Raw genomic sequence first — 16,801 nt, 5'->3', positions numbered from 1 at the left:
ACTTACATTCTATATTTCTACACTAACCATTCAACTCCTAGACTTACAAGTTCCTCACTTATGAATACAATATATAACTTTACTTACTATCCAGCATAACATAGAATTCCCCTGGAGTATGATTTGCTCTCTTAAGAGGACAGTGTTTCCTTTCTTTAAACTATTAAATAGCAAGTTAACTATGGATAGCAAGGCAAATATGTCACAGGCTGCTCCCTTCTCACCCTTCTCCTGCCCTTGTCTTTCACCTTTTGGCATCATCACTGACATGAAAATAAATGACAGTGAGCTATTATGACCCAGCTTTGTATCTACAATGCTGGGCTGGCTAAAGAGGTAGTATATAAGGGAGAGAGTTCAGAGAAGAAGGATATGGCTCAAGCAGAAGAGATTCTGAAGATCTGGATGATTATTTTTGAAAATTGTTTTAAGGATGTCTCATTATGCCATAATTAAATTTCACTTAGTGATTCCATTTTTATATATCTATACCTGGTAAGTCAGAGAAGAGAAGAATGCACTCATTAAAGCCATTAGCCAAAAGTCGGTCACGCAGCTGCTGAAGAATTGCTACTCCGATACAGAATGGGAAGGAGGAATTCCCAAGCAGTAAGGTATCCCAGAGGTGGAAAATTTTGTGCAGTGGAAATACATCTGTAAAGTGACAAATGTAAATAAATCAATTCAAAAAATTTTAAACAAAATAAAAATTAAATCAACAACAAGCTGTTTTACTAGTCATGATAAGTTCCTTATGGTCAAAACTATTAAAGAACACATATTAGAAAACTACTTTTATAAAATGTTTACTTGGCTTTGTAGGTCTACTGCTTCCCAAGGCAGTAAAATTGATAGGTTTAAAAAATTGATAATCTAATTGATCAAATAGATGACATTTCCTACCCTCCATTATCAATCTCGGTATAGCCCTTACATTCAATTTCTTCCTAGAATTTTCTGGTTATATTATTTTAACAAGTTCATTTACTTAGAAGAACATTACTATTGTTATAATTTCTGTATCATTATATTTCTATTATACACTCTAAGAACTGCTTTTTGAAATTTCAATGAAAAATCTGATTAGCAGTTTCCTATTTTCTGAAACTTTCTTTTTTTCATTTATCAGTACTTTCAACACTGTTCCAGGCCAGTGCATGCAGATCTACTTCAAGTATTGTATTTCATTTATCATATGTGCATATTTAATCTAGATATCTACTGCATTAATATGTGTAATAGATTAAAGTATTACATATTCACATAAACTTTCTATTTCTAGAAGAATCCTACTTTAGGAAATAACAAAAGTATTAGTTATTAGATAGTCTCTAAAAATTGAGTCAGATTTGGATGTAAAAGTTGCTTTTTAAAACTTTATGTAAATAGTATAGTTAATATTAACTTAAGTTTCAATAGAGGGCAGAGATTTTATCAATATTATGAAATATAGGTTTTCATTCTATAGAATACTCTTTTTGATATCACCAGTCAGAACAATTGAAACAATTTGCTACCCAACTATATTACCTTAGAATTACATAAGGATGCTTATGTAATTAAATCTGATAACACCCTGGGGAAGAATGGACCTGTTCTTTTCCTAATACAATATTGAAAGAGAATGGAAAATGATACTTACGAGTAAACATGGTGAGAAACCAAGGGATGGCATAGAGCTATGAGCGGAAAAAGAAAGGGATGCAGGGGATGGATAAAGAGGAAATAAAAGAGATAATTAGAATGACTTCCAATAAACTGAATTGTTAAAAAAAAGTTCTATGTTTTAATCTATTCCACTGATTAAAAATATTCTTTAGCACCATATACAAAAATAAACTCAAATTAGATTGAAGATCTAAATGTAAGACTAAGTGGGGAGGGAGGTGGGAGAAGGGTTCCGAATGGGGGGACACATATACACCTACGGCTGATTCAGGCTGATATGTGGCAAAAGCCATCACAATACTGTAAAGCATTTATCCTCCAATTTAAATAAATACATTAATTAAAAAATAATAATAAATGTAAGACTGGATATTGTAAAAATCCTGAGGAAAACACAGGCAGAACACTCTTTGACGTAGATCGCAGCAATACTTTTTTTCTATCCACCTCCTAGAGTAATGAAAATAGAAAGAAAAATAAACAAACATGACCTAATTAAACGGAAAGCTTTTGCACAGCAAAGGAAACCATCAACAAAATTAAAAGACAAACGATGGAATAAGAGAAAATATTTGCAGATGATGTGACTGTCAAGGAATTAATTTCCAAAATATACAAGCAGCTCACACAGCTTAGTATTAAAAAGTAAAAAATGGGCAGAAGATCTAACAGACATTTTTCTAAAGAAGACCTACGAATGGCCAAATAGCAGATGAAAAGATGCTCACCATCACTAATTATTAGAGAAATATAAACCAAAACTACGATGAGGTATCACCTCACACTGGTCAGAATAGTCATCAAAAAGTCTACAAATAATAAATGCTGGAGAAAGTGTGGAAACAAAGAAATTTCCTACACTATTGGTGAGAATGTAAATTGGTATAGCCACTATGGAGAATAGCATGAAGGTTCCTTGGGCTTCCCAGGCGGCTCAGTGGTAAAAAATCCTCCTGCCAATGTAGGAGACGTGCATTTGATCCCTAGGTTGGGAAGATCCCCCTGGAGAAGGAAATGGCAACCCATTCAAATATTCTTGCCTGGTAAATCCCATGGACAGAGGAGTCTGATAGGCTAGAGTCCATGGGGTCATAAAAGAGTTGGACATGACTTAGAGGCTAAACAACAACAACAGTGAAGGTTACTTAAAAAACTAAAAACACACTCTTGGGAATATATCCTGAGAAAACGCTAATTCAAAAAGATGCATGCCCTGCCAATGCTCACTGCAGCACTATTTATAATAGCCAAGACATGGAAGCAACCCAAGTGTCCACTGACAGATGAATGGATAAAGATGATGTGATGTATACTACAACAGAATATTACTCAGCCATAAAACAGAATGAAACAACGCCATGTGCAGCAACATGGATGGGCCTAGAGATGATCATACTAAGTGAAGTAAGTTAGACAAATACCATATGATATCACTTACATGTGGAATCTAAACAAAAGATACAATGCACTTGTTTATAAAACAGATACAGACTCACAGACATAGAAAACAAACTTACGGTTACCAAAGGGGAAAGGAGGGAGGGTAGATTAGGAGTTTGGGATTAACATAGACATACTACTATATATAAAATACATAACCAATATAGACCTACTGTACAGCACAGAGAACTCTACACGATATTGAATAATAACCTATAATGGAAAAGAATCTAAAATATTTATATGTATACCTCCCACATATATATACATACTCAAGAAACACAACAAACATTGTAAATCAATTGTATTTCAATAAAAATGAAAAATATAACAGAAAATATAATTATAATTATTATCACAAATACTTGATTACATAATGACTTCTATTACAAATGTTCTAACTGTTGTAACTGTTGCTTCCTGACCTGCATATAGGTTTCTCAGGAGGCAGATTAGGCGCCTGGTATTCCTATCTCTTTAAGAATTTTCCACAGTTTATTGTGATCCACACAGTAAAAGGCTTTGGCACAGTCAATAAAGCAGAAATAGATGTTTTTCTGGAACTTTCTTGCTTTTTTGATGATCCAGCGGATGCTGGCAATTTGATCTCTGGTTCCTCTGCCTTTTCTAAATCCAGCTTGAACATCTCGAAGTTCATGGTTCACATATTGCTGAAGCCTGGCTTGGAGAATTTTGATTACTTTACTAGCGTGTGAGATGAGTGCAACTGTGCGGTAGTTTGAGCATTCTTTGGCATTGCCTTTCTTTGGGATTGGAATGAAAACTGACCTTTTCCAGTCCTGTGGCCACTGCTGAGTTTTCCAAATTTGCTGGCATATTGAGTGCAGCACTTTCACAGCATCATCTTCCAGGATTTTAAATAGCTCAACTGGAATTCCATCACCTCCACTAGCTTTGTTCGTAGTGATGCTTCCTAAGGCCCACTTGACTTCACATTCCAGGAAGTCTGGCTCTAGTTGAGTGATCACACCATTGTGATTATCTGGGTCATGAAGATTTTTTTTGTACAGTTCTTCTGTGTATTCTTGCCACCTCTTCTTAATATCTTCTGCTTCTGTTAGGTCCATACCATTTCTGTCCTTTATCAAGCCCATCTTTGCATGAAATGTTCCCTTGGTATCTCTAATTTTCTTGAAGAGATCTCTGGTCTTTCCCATTCTGTTCTTTTCCTCTATTTCTTTGCATTGATCACTGAAGAAGGTTTTCTTATCTCTCCTTGATATTCTTTGGAACTCTGCATTCAGATGCTTATATCTTTCCTTTTCTCCTTTGCTTTTCACCTCTCTTCTTTTCAGAGCTATTTGTAAGGCCTCCCCAGACAGCCATTTTGCTTTTTTGCATTTCTTTTCCATGGGGATGGTCTTGATCCCTGTATAGGAAGCATCACTATAAACAAAGCTAGTGGAGGTGATGGAATTCCAGCTGAGTTATTTCAAGTCCTAAAAGATGAAGCTGTGAAAGTGCTGCATTCAATACACCAGCAAGTTTGGAAAACTCAGCAGTGGCCACAGGACTAGAAAAGGTCAGTTTTCCTTCCAACCCAAGAAAGGCAATGCCAAAGAATATTCAAACTACTGCACAATTGCACTCATCTTACATGCTAGCAAAGTAATGCTCAAAATTCTCCAAACTAGGCTTCAACAGTACGTGAACCAAGAACTTCCAGATGTTCAAGCTGGAAAGGCAGAGGAACCAGAGATCAAAATGCAAACATCCACTGCATCATAGAAAAAGCAAGATAATTTCAGAAATACATCTATTTCTGCTTCATTGACTAGGCTAAAGACTTTGACTGTGGAACAAACTGTGGGAAATTCTTAAAGAGATGGGAATACCAGACCACCTCACCTCCCTCCTGAGAAATTTGTATGCAGGTCAAGAAGCAACAGGTAGAACTGGACATGGAACAACAGACTGGTTCCAAATTGGGAAAGGAATACATCAAGGTTCTATATTGTCACCCTGCTTATTTAACTTCTATGCAGAACACACCATGTGAAATGGTGGGCTGGATGAATCACAAGCTGGAATCAAGACTGTCAGGAGAAATATCAATAACCTCAGATATGCAGATGACACCACCTTTATGGCAGAAAGCGAAGATGAACTAGAGTCTCTTGAAGGTGAAAGAGGAGAGTGAAAAAGTTGGCTTAAAATTCAACTTTCAAAAAATGAAGATCATGGCAGCTGGTCCCATCACTTCACGGCAAATAGATGGGGAAACAATGGAAACAGTGGCAGACTTTATTTTCTTGAGCTCCAAAATCACTGTAGATGGTGACTGCACCCATGAAATTAAAAGATGCTTGCTCCTTGGAAGAAAAGCTGTGACAAACTTAGACAGCACATTAAAAAGCAGAGACATTACTTTGCTGACAAAGGTCTGTCTAGTCAAGGCTATGGTTTTTCCAGTCATCATGTATGGATGTGAGAGTGGTGTTGGAGAAGACTCTTGAGAGTCCCTTGGACAGCAAGTAGATCCAACCAGTCAATCATAAAAAAAATCAATCCTGAATATTCATTGGAAGGACTGATGCTGAAGCTCCAATACTTTGGCCATCTGATGAGAAGAACTGGTCATTGGAAAAGACACTGATGCTGGGAAAGATTGAAGGCAAGGGATGACAGAGGATGAGTTGGTTGGATGGCATCACTGACTCAATGGACATGAGTTTGAGCAAGCTCTGGGAGATGGTAAAGGACAGGGAAGCCTGGCATGCTGCAGCACATGGGGTTGCAAAGAGTCAAACATAACTGAGCAACTGAACAACAAATGGATTGCAGAAAACAGTAAAACTGTAACAAAATCTAAATTCTTCAGCCTAATTTCAGTTTAAACATACAGTGAGTAGATATAAATTCCATCACTATTAGTTAACTCTTCTTTTTTTAAAGGACAGAACATAAATTATATTATCCTCTATTCTGATCATTCGTAATGATTTGTCATTACAAATCTTATCTGAGTTACTTAATTTCACTTTTCCCCACATACTGAAGGGGGCATGCATATGAGGAAAAACACAGAGTGGGGAGGAACCACTTGAAAACCTAGCGGAAAAACATGCCAAGCTCACAAAAAGCCAGGTATAGTTCATCTTACTATCAGCCAGAATCTAAAAAAACCCTATAATAAACAAGGCATAAGGAAGAGTATTCACAAGGATATTGCCTTAGTAATGGGGCAAAATTATGCTCTCAAATTATGCTGCCTGGTCTCACTTAACAAACCTTAAAAGCAAGCCTTGAAAATATCAGACTGTTTCAGTGTTATCTAGCTGCATCTCAAAATGAAGCTCATGAATATTTTGTTATTGTTGTTTTGTTGGTAAGTCATGTCTGACTCTTTTGCAACCCATGGACTGTAGCCTGCCAGGCTCCTCTGTCCATGGGATTTCCCAGGCAAGAATGGGTTGGTATTTCTTTCTCCAGGGGATCTTCCCAACCCAGCAACTGAACCCATGTCTCCTGCATTGGCAGGCTTGTTCATTACCACTGAGCCACCTGGGAATCCCCAACAATATTTACAAGGACATAAAATATCCAATATGCAACAAAGTAATTCACAGTGACTGAAATCTATTAAAAAACATCAGTAAAGCAAGAGGAAAAGAACAATCATAATGAGGAGAAAAATCATTCAATCAAAATAGACAAAGAACTAGAATAAATGTTTGTATTACCAGGCAAAGATGTCAAAATGTTTTTTATATCTGTATTACATATGTTCAAAAAGCTGAGAAATGACTGAATAAGTTATGTAGAGAAAGAGCAGATTAAAAAAAAAAGAACCAAAAAATCCTTCTAGTGATGGAAAATACAATATTTGAGTAAAAAAATACAATGAATAGGATGAAGAGCAGATCAGATATTACAGAAGAAAAGGTTAGTAAATGTGATAATGCAGCAACTCATTAAGACATTTATTCAAAAATTAACCTGTGAGGCTTTACTTTACTTAAATATTCAATTTCTTCTTCTCCTGACCACTTAACTCCATGTCTCTGCTTAAGCTGTTTTTTTTCTTTAGTACTTACCCCTACCTAACATATCACATAGTATATTGATCTTTATTTTTTATCTCCCACTAAATGTAAGTTGAATGAGGGTAGAGATTATGCCTTCTTTTTCCATCAATGCACCCAGGGCCTAGGAAAATGCCTGGTACACTCAAATATTTGTTGAAGAAAGAATGAAATATATAATAAAGATAACTAAAAGAGACAGATTAAAAGATTAGTCACGACTAAATAATTTCTTAAGAAATTTTTAATAAATATGTAATAATGAGAAAATCAGTTAATCTTCCTGGGGGTGTGTGTGTGTGTGTATATATTTGTGTGTGCACATATATACATTTAGCCTTCATACTAAATGGTGAATACTGAAAAAATATTAAACTTAAAATGTATAACTAATATTAATACCTAAACTTTGACAACCATTATGAAAACAGTAATTAGAAGTAAAATGAAGCACATTCTAATGGATACTGAAAAGTAATAATCCAATCAGAATATGTTTCTTTAATATAATATATAACAACTTTTAGTGCTCACTAACACCAGTCACCTCTTATCAACTGAAGTCAAGTAAATAAATAGGTGATATACTCTGTGAGATTGAATGCCTGTTATTTTTTCCTTCTATATGTCTCCCTATTAAAATTTTAACTGATATTTTCATCTTAAATAATTTCTTAGCATATTGGTATATGTTCATAATACAGTGTAATACACAAAAAGACACCATACAGAATAGTACAGTGGTTTAGGTTTTAATTTTAAAAATAACAAATAATGAAATATTTTCTTACAAGTAAAAAAAAAATATATATATATATAATTAGTCTTAATTAAGTTGGAGATATTACCAGCTCTTTCCTGATTTAAAGTTGGAAGCAAACCGAATAAAAAGAAATTTACATCCTTTAATTATTTTCTCCAGATCATAAAATTGTATATTATTGATTTGGTTTAGTGCTAGCCTGCTAGAAAGAGTCAGCTGAGTAAATACCGCCCCCTAGCAATATCAAGAAAGAATAGCAATATGTACCATTTCATGAGATCTTTCTATATGGTCTGGTAATGCTAGAAACATCAATAGGAAAAACAAAGGCAGGGGCTCATTAATTGGATTTTCAAGAGCATAAATTATGGCTCAAAAACTTCCAAATGTATAAGATATAAAATATTAAAAAGGAAACATTTCTTAAAACTCTAGATGAATCTTTTGTCAAATTGATTTATATACATACATACTGTGTTCTCTCACCTCTCTCTATATACATATATAGTAATAATAAAAATTATTACTATAAAAGAGAATACCTTCTAATTGACTTTTATCCTTTTATGAGCATATTTTCTCTTTACCTCAAGTCAGAAGCACTTTTATATCTAAGTTAATGTCAGCCACCTCTGTAAAATGTAAGTTGAGTATCTTGCAATGATTCTGTGTAATAGGGAAATGTACATCTAGCTATTCAAATAAAGGATTACTGAAAAACAGCAGATTTTCAAAGCATCAGAGTAGACCATATATTTTCCTGAAACTATGAACTTTGTGATCTGGTAGCTACAAATCTCTTTAAACCTTCAGGATTGTTGTGAAGATTAGTTAAAGGCTTTAAAATACCTGGCAGAAGATGTCAGTATATCAGATGTCAGTATAGGAAGTACAATTATTCTTCTTCATAACAGCCCAGAAGCTTCTACAATAGGAAAGTATTTCAACAAAATACTTTTGTTGAAGTATTTTGACGCAAAATTCTGAGTCAAACTCATGAAATCATCTAACAAAAGCTACATATGTTCTGGAACTGGGAGACAGGAGCAGAAGGTAAAGAGAAAAGAATCCTGGGCACTGGGAACTGTACACTTGTTTCACAGGTTGAGGTAGACTCAGTTAAAGCAAGGCACGGACAACGAATGCTAAAGTAGTTACAGTTCTGCTAGCTCTCAAAATCTATATTCCTCAATCCCATGTTAGCTACTCTGAGGTCACAAAATTTTAAATATCCTTACATAAAATCTTGCCTCTCAACTTTCCAAATTCTAGAAGATACTTTATTTTGTCTGTATCTGACTGCTATTGCCTTCTTAACCATGTACAGAATATCTGTTGAAACAAAGAAAAATTCTTAAAAATCAAGAATATGTTTCATAAAAGAGTTTAGTGTTCCAAAGTGCTTTTCATTTTCAAAAGACTATTAGCATTCTCAAAAATGAACAAATATGATGGGTTATACTAAATCAGGATAAATTAGGTGGAATGGGAAAGGGTTGAACATAAAATTTAAAAACACATAATACAGGTAAGTGAAGTTGCTCAGTTACGTCCAACTCTTTGCAACTCCATGGAATTCTCCTGGCTAGAATACTGGAGTGGGTAGCCTTTCCCTTCTCCAGGGGATCTTCCCAATCCAGGGATCAAACCCAGGTCTCCTACATTGCTGGCAGATTCTTTGCCAACTGAGCTATCAGGGAAGGCCAAGACAGGTAAAAGCAGTAATAAATAGTTCTCCTTATTTAACAGTACTCTTGGTCTTCTATCTTCTTAGCATCTTAGGGAAAAATTCTTATGTACAAAATCTGCCTTCATGTCCTAACCAGCAACAATGGGACAACAGTCAGGAGGTGAGAATTATAAATCTATATGAAAACAGTGATATACAAAGCAATTCTCTAGAATATTTTAAACAGAAAACACATTATTTTGTGATATTTTCATGAGCCAGTAACCCTGAGGCAAAAGATAATTTGTTTCTATTTTTTATCTTAAGAAACAGCCAATAAATATTGCATTCTTTTTTAAAAATAATTCTTATCAGAGCATAGTTGCTTTACAATGCTGTGTTAGTTTCCCATGTGCAGCAAAGTGAATCAGTTATACATATATCCACTCTTTTTTTGATTTCCTTCTCATTTAGGTCACCACAGATCACTGAGTAGAGTTCCCTATGCTATACAGTAGGCTCTCATTAGTTATCTATCTTACACATAGTAGTAAATACTCCATTCTTATAGATAAAACAAAGCAGTATGGAACACAGTACCTGGCACATTAATGACTATAGAGAATCAACACCATCAAGATTCTTGCTCGTGTTTGAAGTCAAGCTTATTGAACTTGAATTTCCAAGATATATGCTCCCTCTCTTCTTACAATCATAAATTTTATCTACATCTAATTTTTTAAAGTGAAGTTGCTCAGTCCTTCTGACTTTTGTGACCCCACTGACTGTAGCCTACCAGGACCCTCCGGCCATGGAATTCTCTAGGCAAGAGTACTGGAGTGGGTTGCCATTCCCTTCCTCAAAGGATCTTTCCGACCCAGGGATCGAACCCAGGTCTCTTGCATTGCAGGTAGATTCTTTACCATCTGAGCCATGAGGGAAGCCCTGATTTTTTGATCTACATCTAAATTACCTGGAATTCTCTGACAGATTATTGATGGTAGATCCACCAATGATGATGCAAGCCCTCACCCCCTTTTAAAAAATTACCCTGGTAATTTGGTTTCAGACTTGAAGCTTATTGGAAAATTTAACTGTTCTTTCTTTATTTAACATGTGCTCACGTTACATCAGGGCTTCCCTGGTACCTCAGTGGTAAAGAATCCGCTTGCCAATGCAAGAGATGTGGGTTTGATCCCTGGGTTGGGAAGATCCCTGTGAGAAGGAAATGACAACCCACTCAAGTATTCTTGCCTGGGACATCCCATGGACAGAGGAGTCCGATAGGCTACAGTCCATGGGGTCATAAAAGAGTTGGATAGGACTCAGCGACTAAACAACAACATTTTACAACGTCACCATTTTTATAAAGCAGTTTCATAGAAGGGTGGTACAGTACTAAATAGCTCAGTTGGTAAAGAATCTGCCTGCAATGCAGGAGACCCCGGTTTGATCCCAGGGTCAGGAAGATCCACTGCAGAAGGGATGGATAGGCTACCCACTCCAGTATTCTTGGGCTTCCTTTGTGGCTCAGTTGGTAAAGAATCCTCCTGTAATGTGGGAGACCTGGGTTCGATCCCTGGGTTCGGAAGATCCCCTGGAGAAGGGAAAGGCTACCCACTCCAGTATTCTGGCCTGCAGAATTCTATGGACTATATAGTCCATGGGGTCACAAAGAGTCGGACACGACTGAGTGACTTTCACTTCACTTCACAGTACTAAAATACATCATTATTACTACCATCTTTCATTTTTTGTACTATGTCATCCAAAGTGTTACATCATCTTCTAAGAAGATACAATAAATATATAGAGGCATCATTATAGTCTGTTCTGATTTTTCTTCCAGTTTTATTGAGATATAATTGACATACAGTGCTGTAAAAATTTAAAGTGTAGATTAGCTGTTCTTCAGCAAAGTTAAGAGTCCTGTCAATGTTTTGTTCTAATTGTATCTGACTGTGCAAGTACAAGAAGAACCAGAAATAAGCTAGAGCCTGTAAGATGTGTATTTGAAATCTAGAATCAATATTTACAGGATAGATATGCTCCAGGTTCATGCATGACAGACAAGGAGTAAGTGAAAAGGACACCATACATTTCACATACATACACTTTCAATATATGGAATAAAATTTGGGGTTTGCTATGTTTAAATGCTTTCTAAAATTTTTAATATTTTGTTTTTACTATATCTTTATGCTACTTCTATAAATTATTCAAAAAAATAACTTAAACATACAAAAATAATTTAAAAGATCCATTGGACCCAGATGTTAAATGGTTAACTTGTTTTCCCTTGTATACCAAAGGTTATATTAGTTATATTTTTTGCAAGTAATGATTTCTATAATACTAAAAAATAAATAACTGCATAAATATACCTTTCTCTATTAAGTATTACTTGACTTATAATACTGAGCCAAAAAACTATAAAATAGAAATCAATAACAAAATCACTTGGGCAATTTAACAGTTCTGAAATCCACATTTATTATTTTTGGAAAAGATTAGCTATACATCCAAAGTAGGTTTCAATTATCTCACTGAGTATTTAAAACAAAAAAAAACTTTCTAAAAATTTCAAATAATTAATTTCAAGTAAAAGACTACAAAACATGCTATGCAGCACTTTCTGGGAGATAGAAAAGTACCTTAAAAATTCAGCAAATAAAAAATGTTAAAATCTAAGATGGAGAAGCAATCTTATCAACTCAAAAAGAAAGTCTTTGCTGTTGTCAGTATCATTATTTACTCCAGCAAAGTGTTTGCTAACTGAAACAGTGAAATACTATATCCATTATAGTTTATAATAGAATGCTTTTCTAAACATAGCTCCTATTAATATCACCAAAGTAACAGTGCAATATGATCAAACTCTAATAAATAAAACAAGAAAACTAATAATGGCTAACTCCTTAAAATTTACTGTGTACTTAGAACTGTGTTGAACTGTTTATATATATTATCTCATTTAATCTTCACAATAATCTTAAGACATAAGATTTATTATAATCAACATTAAAGAGGACTATGGATAAAAGAAACTAACTTAACTGTTTGGCTACTAAGTTGAAGAGTCAGGATTAGAACTCTGTCCCATTTCATACCTGTGTCTGTGTGCTTATTCTCAAAATGTGTTCATAGACTCCTGGGGATCTTTGAGAGCCAGGGCCCCAAAGTTCAAAACTATGTCTATAACAATACTAAGATGTTTTTGCTCCTTTTTCTTTTTTTATTATGTTCACACTTGTGCTAATGGTACAAAAACCACTGGTGGATAAAACTGCTGGCACAATATCACAAATCAAAGTAGGGGCACTAAAGTATAAAAGTCATAATCTCGTGAAGGTTAAAAATTAAAAATGATTAATTTTGTGAAATATTTTTTAAAATGTTCCATGAGACAAAATGGGAAGTAGGTATAAAGCACTTGTACTGTGTACTGAAGTAAAACATTGTCTTGAGAGAACCTCCCTGATGGTCTAGCGGTAAACCTACTTCTAATGCAGGGGTTTCAGGTTCAATCCCTGGTTGGGGAACTTAAGATCCCACATGCCACGTGGCTCAGCCAGAAAGAAAAAAAAAGGTTGCCTGGAGGAAAAAGCACTTGGGCAATGGTTTGAGCTATGAGCCATTGTAGGTGACTTTTTCAAGAAATGCCAAGTTTAATGTTATATTGGAAAAATAAAATAAAAACAATGATTTTTTTCATGCTTGGATATTTGGTGGACATTTCTCAAAAATGAAGTGAGCCTGTCACTTCAATAAAAAATTCTAGCTGTCAGGTGAAGATTAGAATTTTGGAAAATTGTATCTGCCAGTGTGAGCTTGGCAGCTTCTCAATACTTAATTAATTTCTGGATGAGATCAGTGGTGATATTAATGAACGTGATTTTTTGATATATATAACTAAATGTTTCATAGTTGAAAGATCTGAATAATTCAATGCACTGATATTTTTTAAATGACCAATTACAACATCAGAAAATCACATATGGGTAAAAGAGCCATTCAAAGTGTTAAGACAGACTGATAGATTTGAATATAAAAGAATATGAAGAGTTCAGTGACATAGTTTTAGATGTATATTGCAATTAAGCATTAAGAAACTACCTTTTGCAATTATGTCTGTGTAGGGCCAACAGATTTTCTTTATGTACTTCAAGCAGAACAATGAACTGCAACAGGACTGAATTTAGAAGCAGATATGAGAATCTAACTTTCCTCTATTAAGTAGAAGTTGCAAAAATATAAAACAATATTACTCTTCCATTATTTTGTTTTGGAAAACAATTACTTTTCTGAAAAATTTTATTCTGTTAACATATAATGGTTCTGTTATTTTCATTAAAAAATTAATACATAATTTTTAAAATGTCTCAGTAAATACTGACAGATATAACTCTACCTATAAACTCTTTGAGATACTTGCTAATTTTTAAAAATGTGAAAGGGTCCTAAGACGGACCAAAAAGTTTGAGAACTACTGCATCATATTATACACTTTTTTTAAAAAATTGAAGTTTATATGATTTACAATATTGTGCTTGTTTCAGGTGTACAGAGTACTGTTTCAGGTTTGTTTTGTTTTCTGTAGAGTGTATTCTACTATATGCTATTATAAGATATTAGGTGTAATCCCCAGTGCTATGCAGTAAATTCTGTTGCTTATCTCTTTTATGTATAGTTATCAGCCTTCATTAATCTCGTACTCCTTAAAATCTGTTCCTCCCTTGCTCCTTCTCTCCCCTCTGGTAAACATACATTTGTTTTTGTCTGTGAGTCTGTTTCTGTTCTATACATAGATTCATTTATATTATTTTTAGATTCCATATATAAGTGGTATCATACAGCATTTGTCTTTGACTTATTTTACTAAGCATATACTTCCTTTTACTTGTCTCTCAGTCAGTATAAGGATACATTAGATTGAAAGCAGAGTAAGAACTTAAGAAAAAGGGAAACCTGGTGGATACTTAACTTCTATGTATATGTTCTTAGCAAGAAGACACCAAACATTACTTTGTCATTGCCTATGGGATTAGTAAGTCTTGGGCTCTGTGATATGAGTGCTTTCTGAAAGGTAATTTAACCTCTACTATAAGAGATCTCAATAAGCCCTTTGTATTCAAGGGTTTTAAAGAATCCAAGGGCAGTAGAATGGGTTAGGAGTCAAGTCAGGGAAGCTGTAGTTTCCTAGTAGTCAAGTACGGATGTGAGACTGGAGCATAAAGAAGGCCAAGTGCCGTGAAATTGATGCTTTTGAACTGTAGTGCTGGGGAAGACTCTTGAAAGTCTTTGGGTTGCAAGGAGATCAAACCAGTCAATACTAAAGGAAATCAACCCTGAATATTCATTAGAAGGACTGATGCTGAAGCTGAAGCTCCCAACACTTAGGCCACCTGATGTGAAGAGCTGACTCAGTGGAAAAGACCTTGATGCTGGGAAAGACTGAAGGCAGCAGAAGAAGGGGGCTGCAGTGGATGAAAGGTTAGATAGCATCACTGACTCAATGGACATGAATTTGAGTAAGTCTGGGAGATAGTGAAGGACAGGAAAGCCTGGCATGCTGCAGTCCATGGGGCTGTGAAGAGTCACGATTTAGCTACTGAACAACAACAACAACAAGGAAAACACAACAGCCAAAGGATATATCATAGCACTCTAGAACGGTCTAGGACAGGTTGGTGGGGACTCCTATTATGGGATATTCTAAATAAGGTGCAATTTTCTAATTTACCTTGTAACGACTGATGCTGCTGTTGCTAAGCTGCTTCAGTCGTGTCCGACTCTGTGTGACCCCATAGACGGCAGCCCACCAGGCTCCCCAGTCCCTGGGATTCTCCAGGCAAGAACACTGGAGTGGGTCACCATTTCCTTCTCCAAAGCATGCCTGCATGCTAAATTGCTTCAGTTGTGTCGGACTCTGTGTGACCCCATGGACAGCAGCCCACCAGGCTCCTTTGTCCATGGGACTCTCCAGGCAAAAATACTGGAGTGGGTTGCCATTTCCTTCTCCACTTGTAACCACACTAGATAAAAATCTAAAAAAAAAAAAAAATTCGAAAAAATTCATTGTCACCAATCTCTGTAGATTAAAATAAAAAATTTCTTTATGCAACAGAAACAACATAAAGGCTAGGAACGAATGATGGAACAAATGAACAAACCAAGCAAATACCCAGGGATCAAACCTAGGTCTCCCGCATTGTAGGCAGACCCTTTACTGTCTGAGCCACCAGGGAAGTCCAAATTATATAAATACTTCTGAGAAATATTTTCATAATTTTAGTTACTACAAACTCAGCTAAATAGAAGTTTGGAGAACGACAGCGATAAACTTTTAGGAAAGGAGAAAATCAGCAGTGGTATAAGCACTCATTAAGATTATAGTTAAATGAGAATGGTTTTGCCAGCATACTTACCACTGAATTTGTTGACGTTATCTTTAGCAGAGACAGTAGGTTCAAGAGGCACGTATAGTACTGGAATACGGCCTTTGTCACATTTCTTACTGTTCACCTGATAACTTTTCATAATTTAGGTTGAATGCTATTCATTGCATTTCAGAAAAAGTTTCCTTATGAATGAAGAAATAGAGGAAAACAATAGAATGGGGGATCTCTTCAAGAAAATTAGAGATATCAAGGGAACATTTCATGCAAAGATGGGCTTGATAAAGGACAGAAATGGTATGGACCTAACAGAAGCAGAAGATATTAAGAAGAGGTGGCAAGAATACACAGAAGAAATATACAAAAAAGATCTTCATGACCCAGATAATCACAATCGTGTGATCACCCATCTAGAGCCAGACATCCTGGAAAGCAAAGTTAAGTGGGCCTTAGGAAGCATCACTATGAACAAAGCTAGTGGAGGTGAAGATATTCCAGTTGAGCTATTCAAAATCCGAAAAGATGATGCTGTGAAAGTGCTGCACTCAATATGCCAGCAAATTTGGAAAACTCAGCAGTGGCTACAGGACTGGAAAAGGTCAGTTTTCATTCCAATCCCAAAGAAAGGCAATGCCAAAGAATGCTCAAACTACTGCACAATTGTACTCATCTCACAAGCCAGCGAAATAATGCTCAAAATTCTCCAAACCATGCTTCAACAGTAATGTGAACTGTGAATTTCCAGATGTTCAAGCTGGATTTAGAAAAGGCAGAGGAACCAGAGAGCCAACACCTGTTGGATCACTAAAAAAGCAAG

General features: G+C 35.4%; 1 protein-coding gene across 2 annotated transcripts in view; it reads right to left on the bottom strand.

Moving 5' to 3' along the window:
• Positions 1 to 16,801, bottom strand: part of TBCK (TBC1 domain containing kinase) — a 216,323-nt gene that overhangs the window by 101,682 nt on the left and 97,840 nt on the right. For both annotated transcript variants that reach the window (XR_009601134.1, XM_027971381.3), the window contains exons 21-22: positions 1,643 to 1,679; positions 493 to 654 (exon numbers count right to left, since the gene is read on the bottom strand). Coding sequence is in view for 1 of the 2 variants with exons in the window: in XM_027971381.3 (XP_027827182.2) it covers positions 493 to 654; positions 1,643 to 1,679 (199 nt within the window). In the remaining variant the exon portion in view is untranslated. The remainder of the gene's footprint in view (positions 1 to 492; positions 655 to 1,642; positions 1,680 to 16,801) is intronic.

This window comes from Ovis aries, chromosome 6 (assembly GCF_016772045.2).
Source record: "Ovis aries strain OAR_USU_Benz2616 breed Rambouillet chromosome 6, ARS-UI_Ramb_v3.0, whole genome shotgun sequence".
In the NCBI taxonomy this organism is placed as follows: Eukaryota; Metazoa; Chordata; class Mammalia; order Artiodactyla; family Bovidae; genus Ovis; species Ovis aries.
The sequence above is the reverse complement of the archived record's forward strand: the minus strand, read 5'-3'. Positions and strand labels throughout refer to the sequence as shown.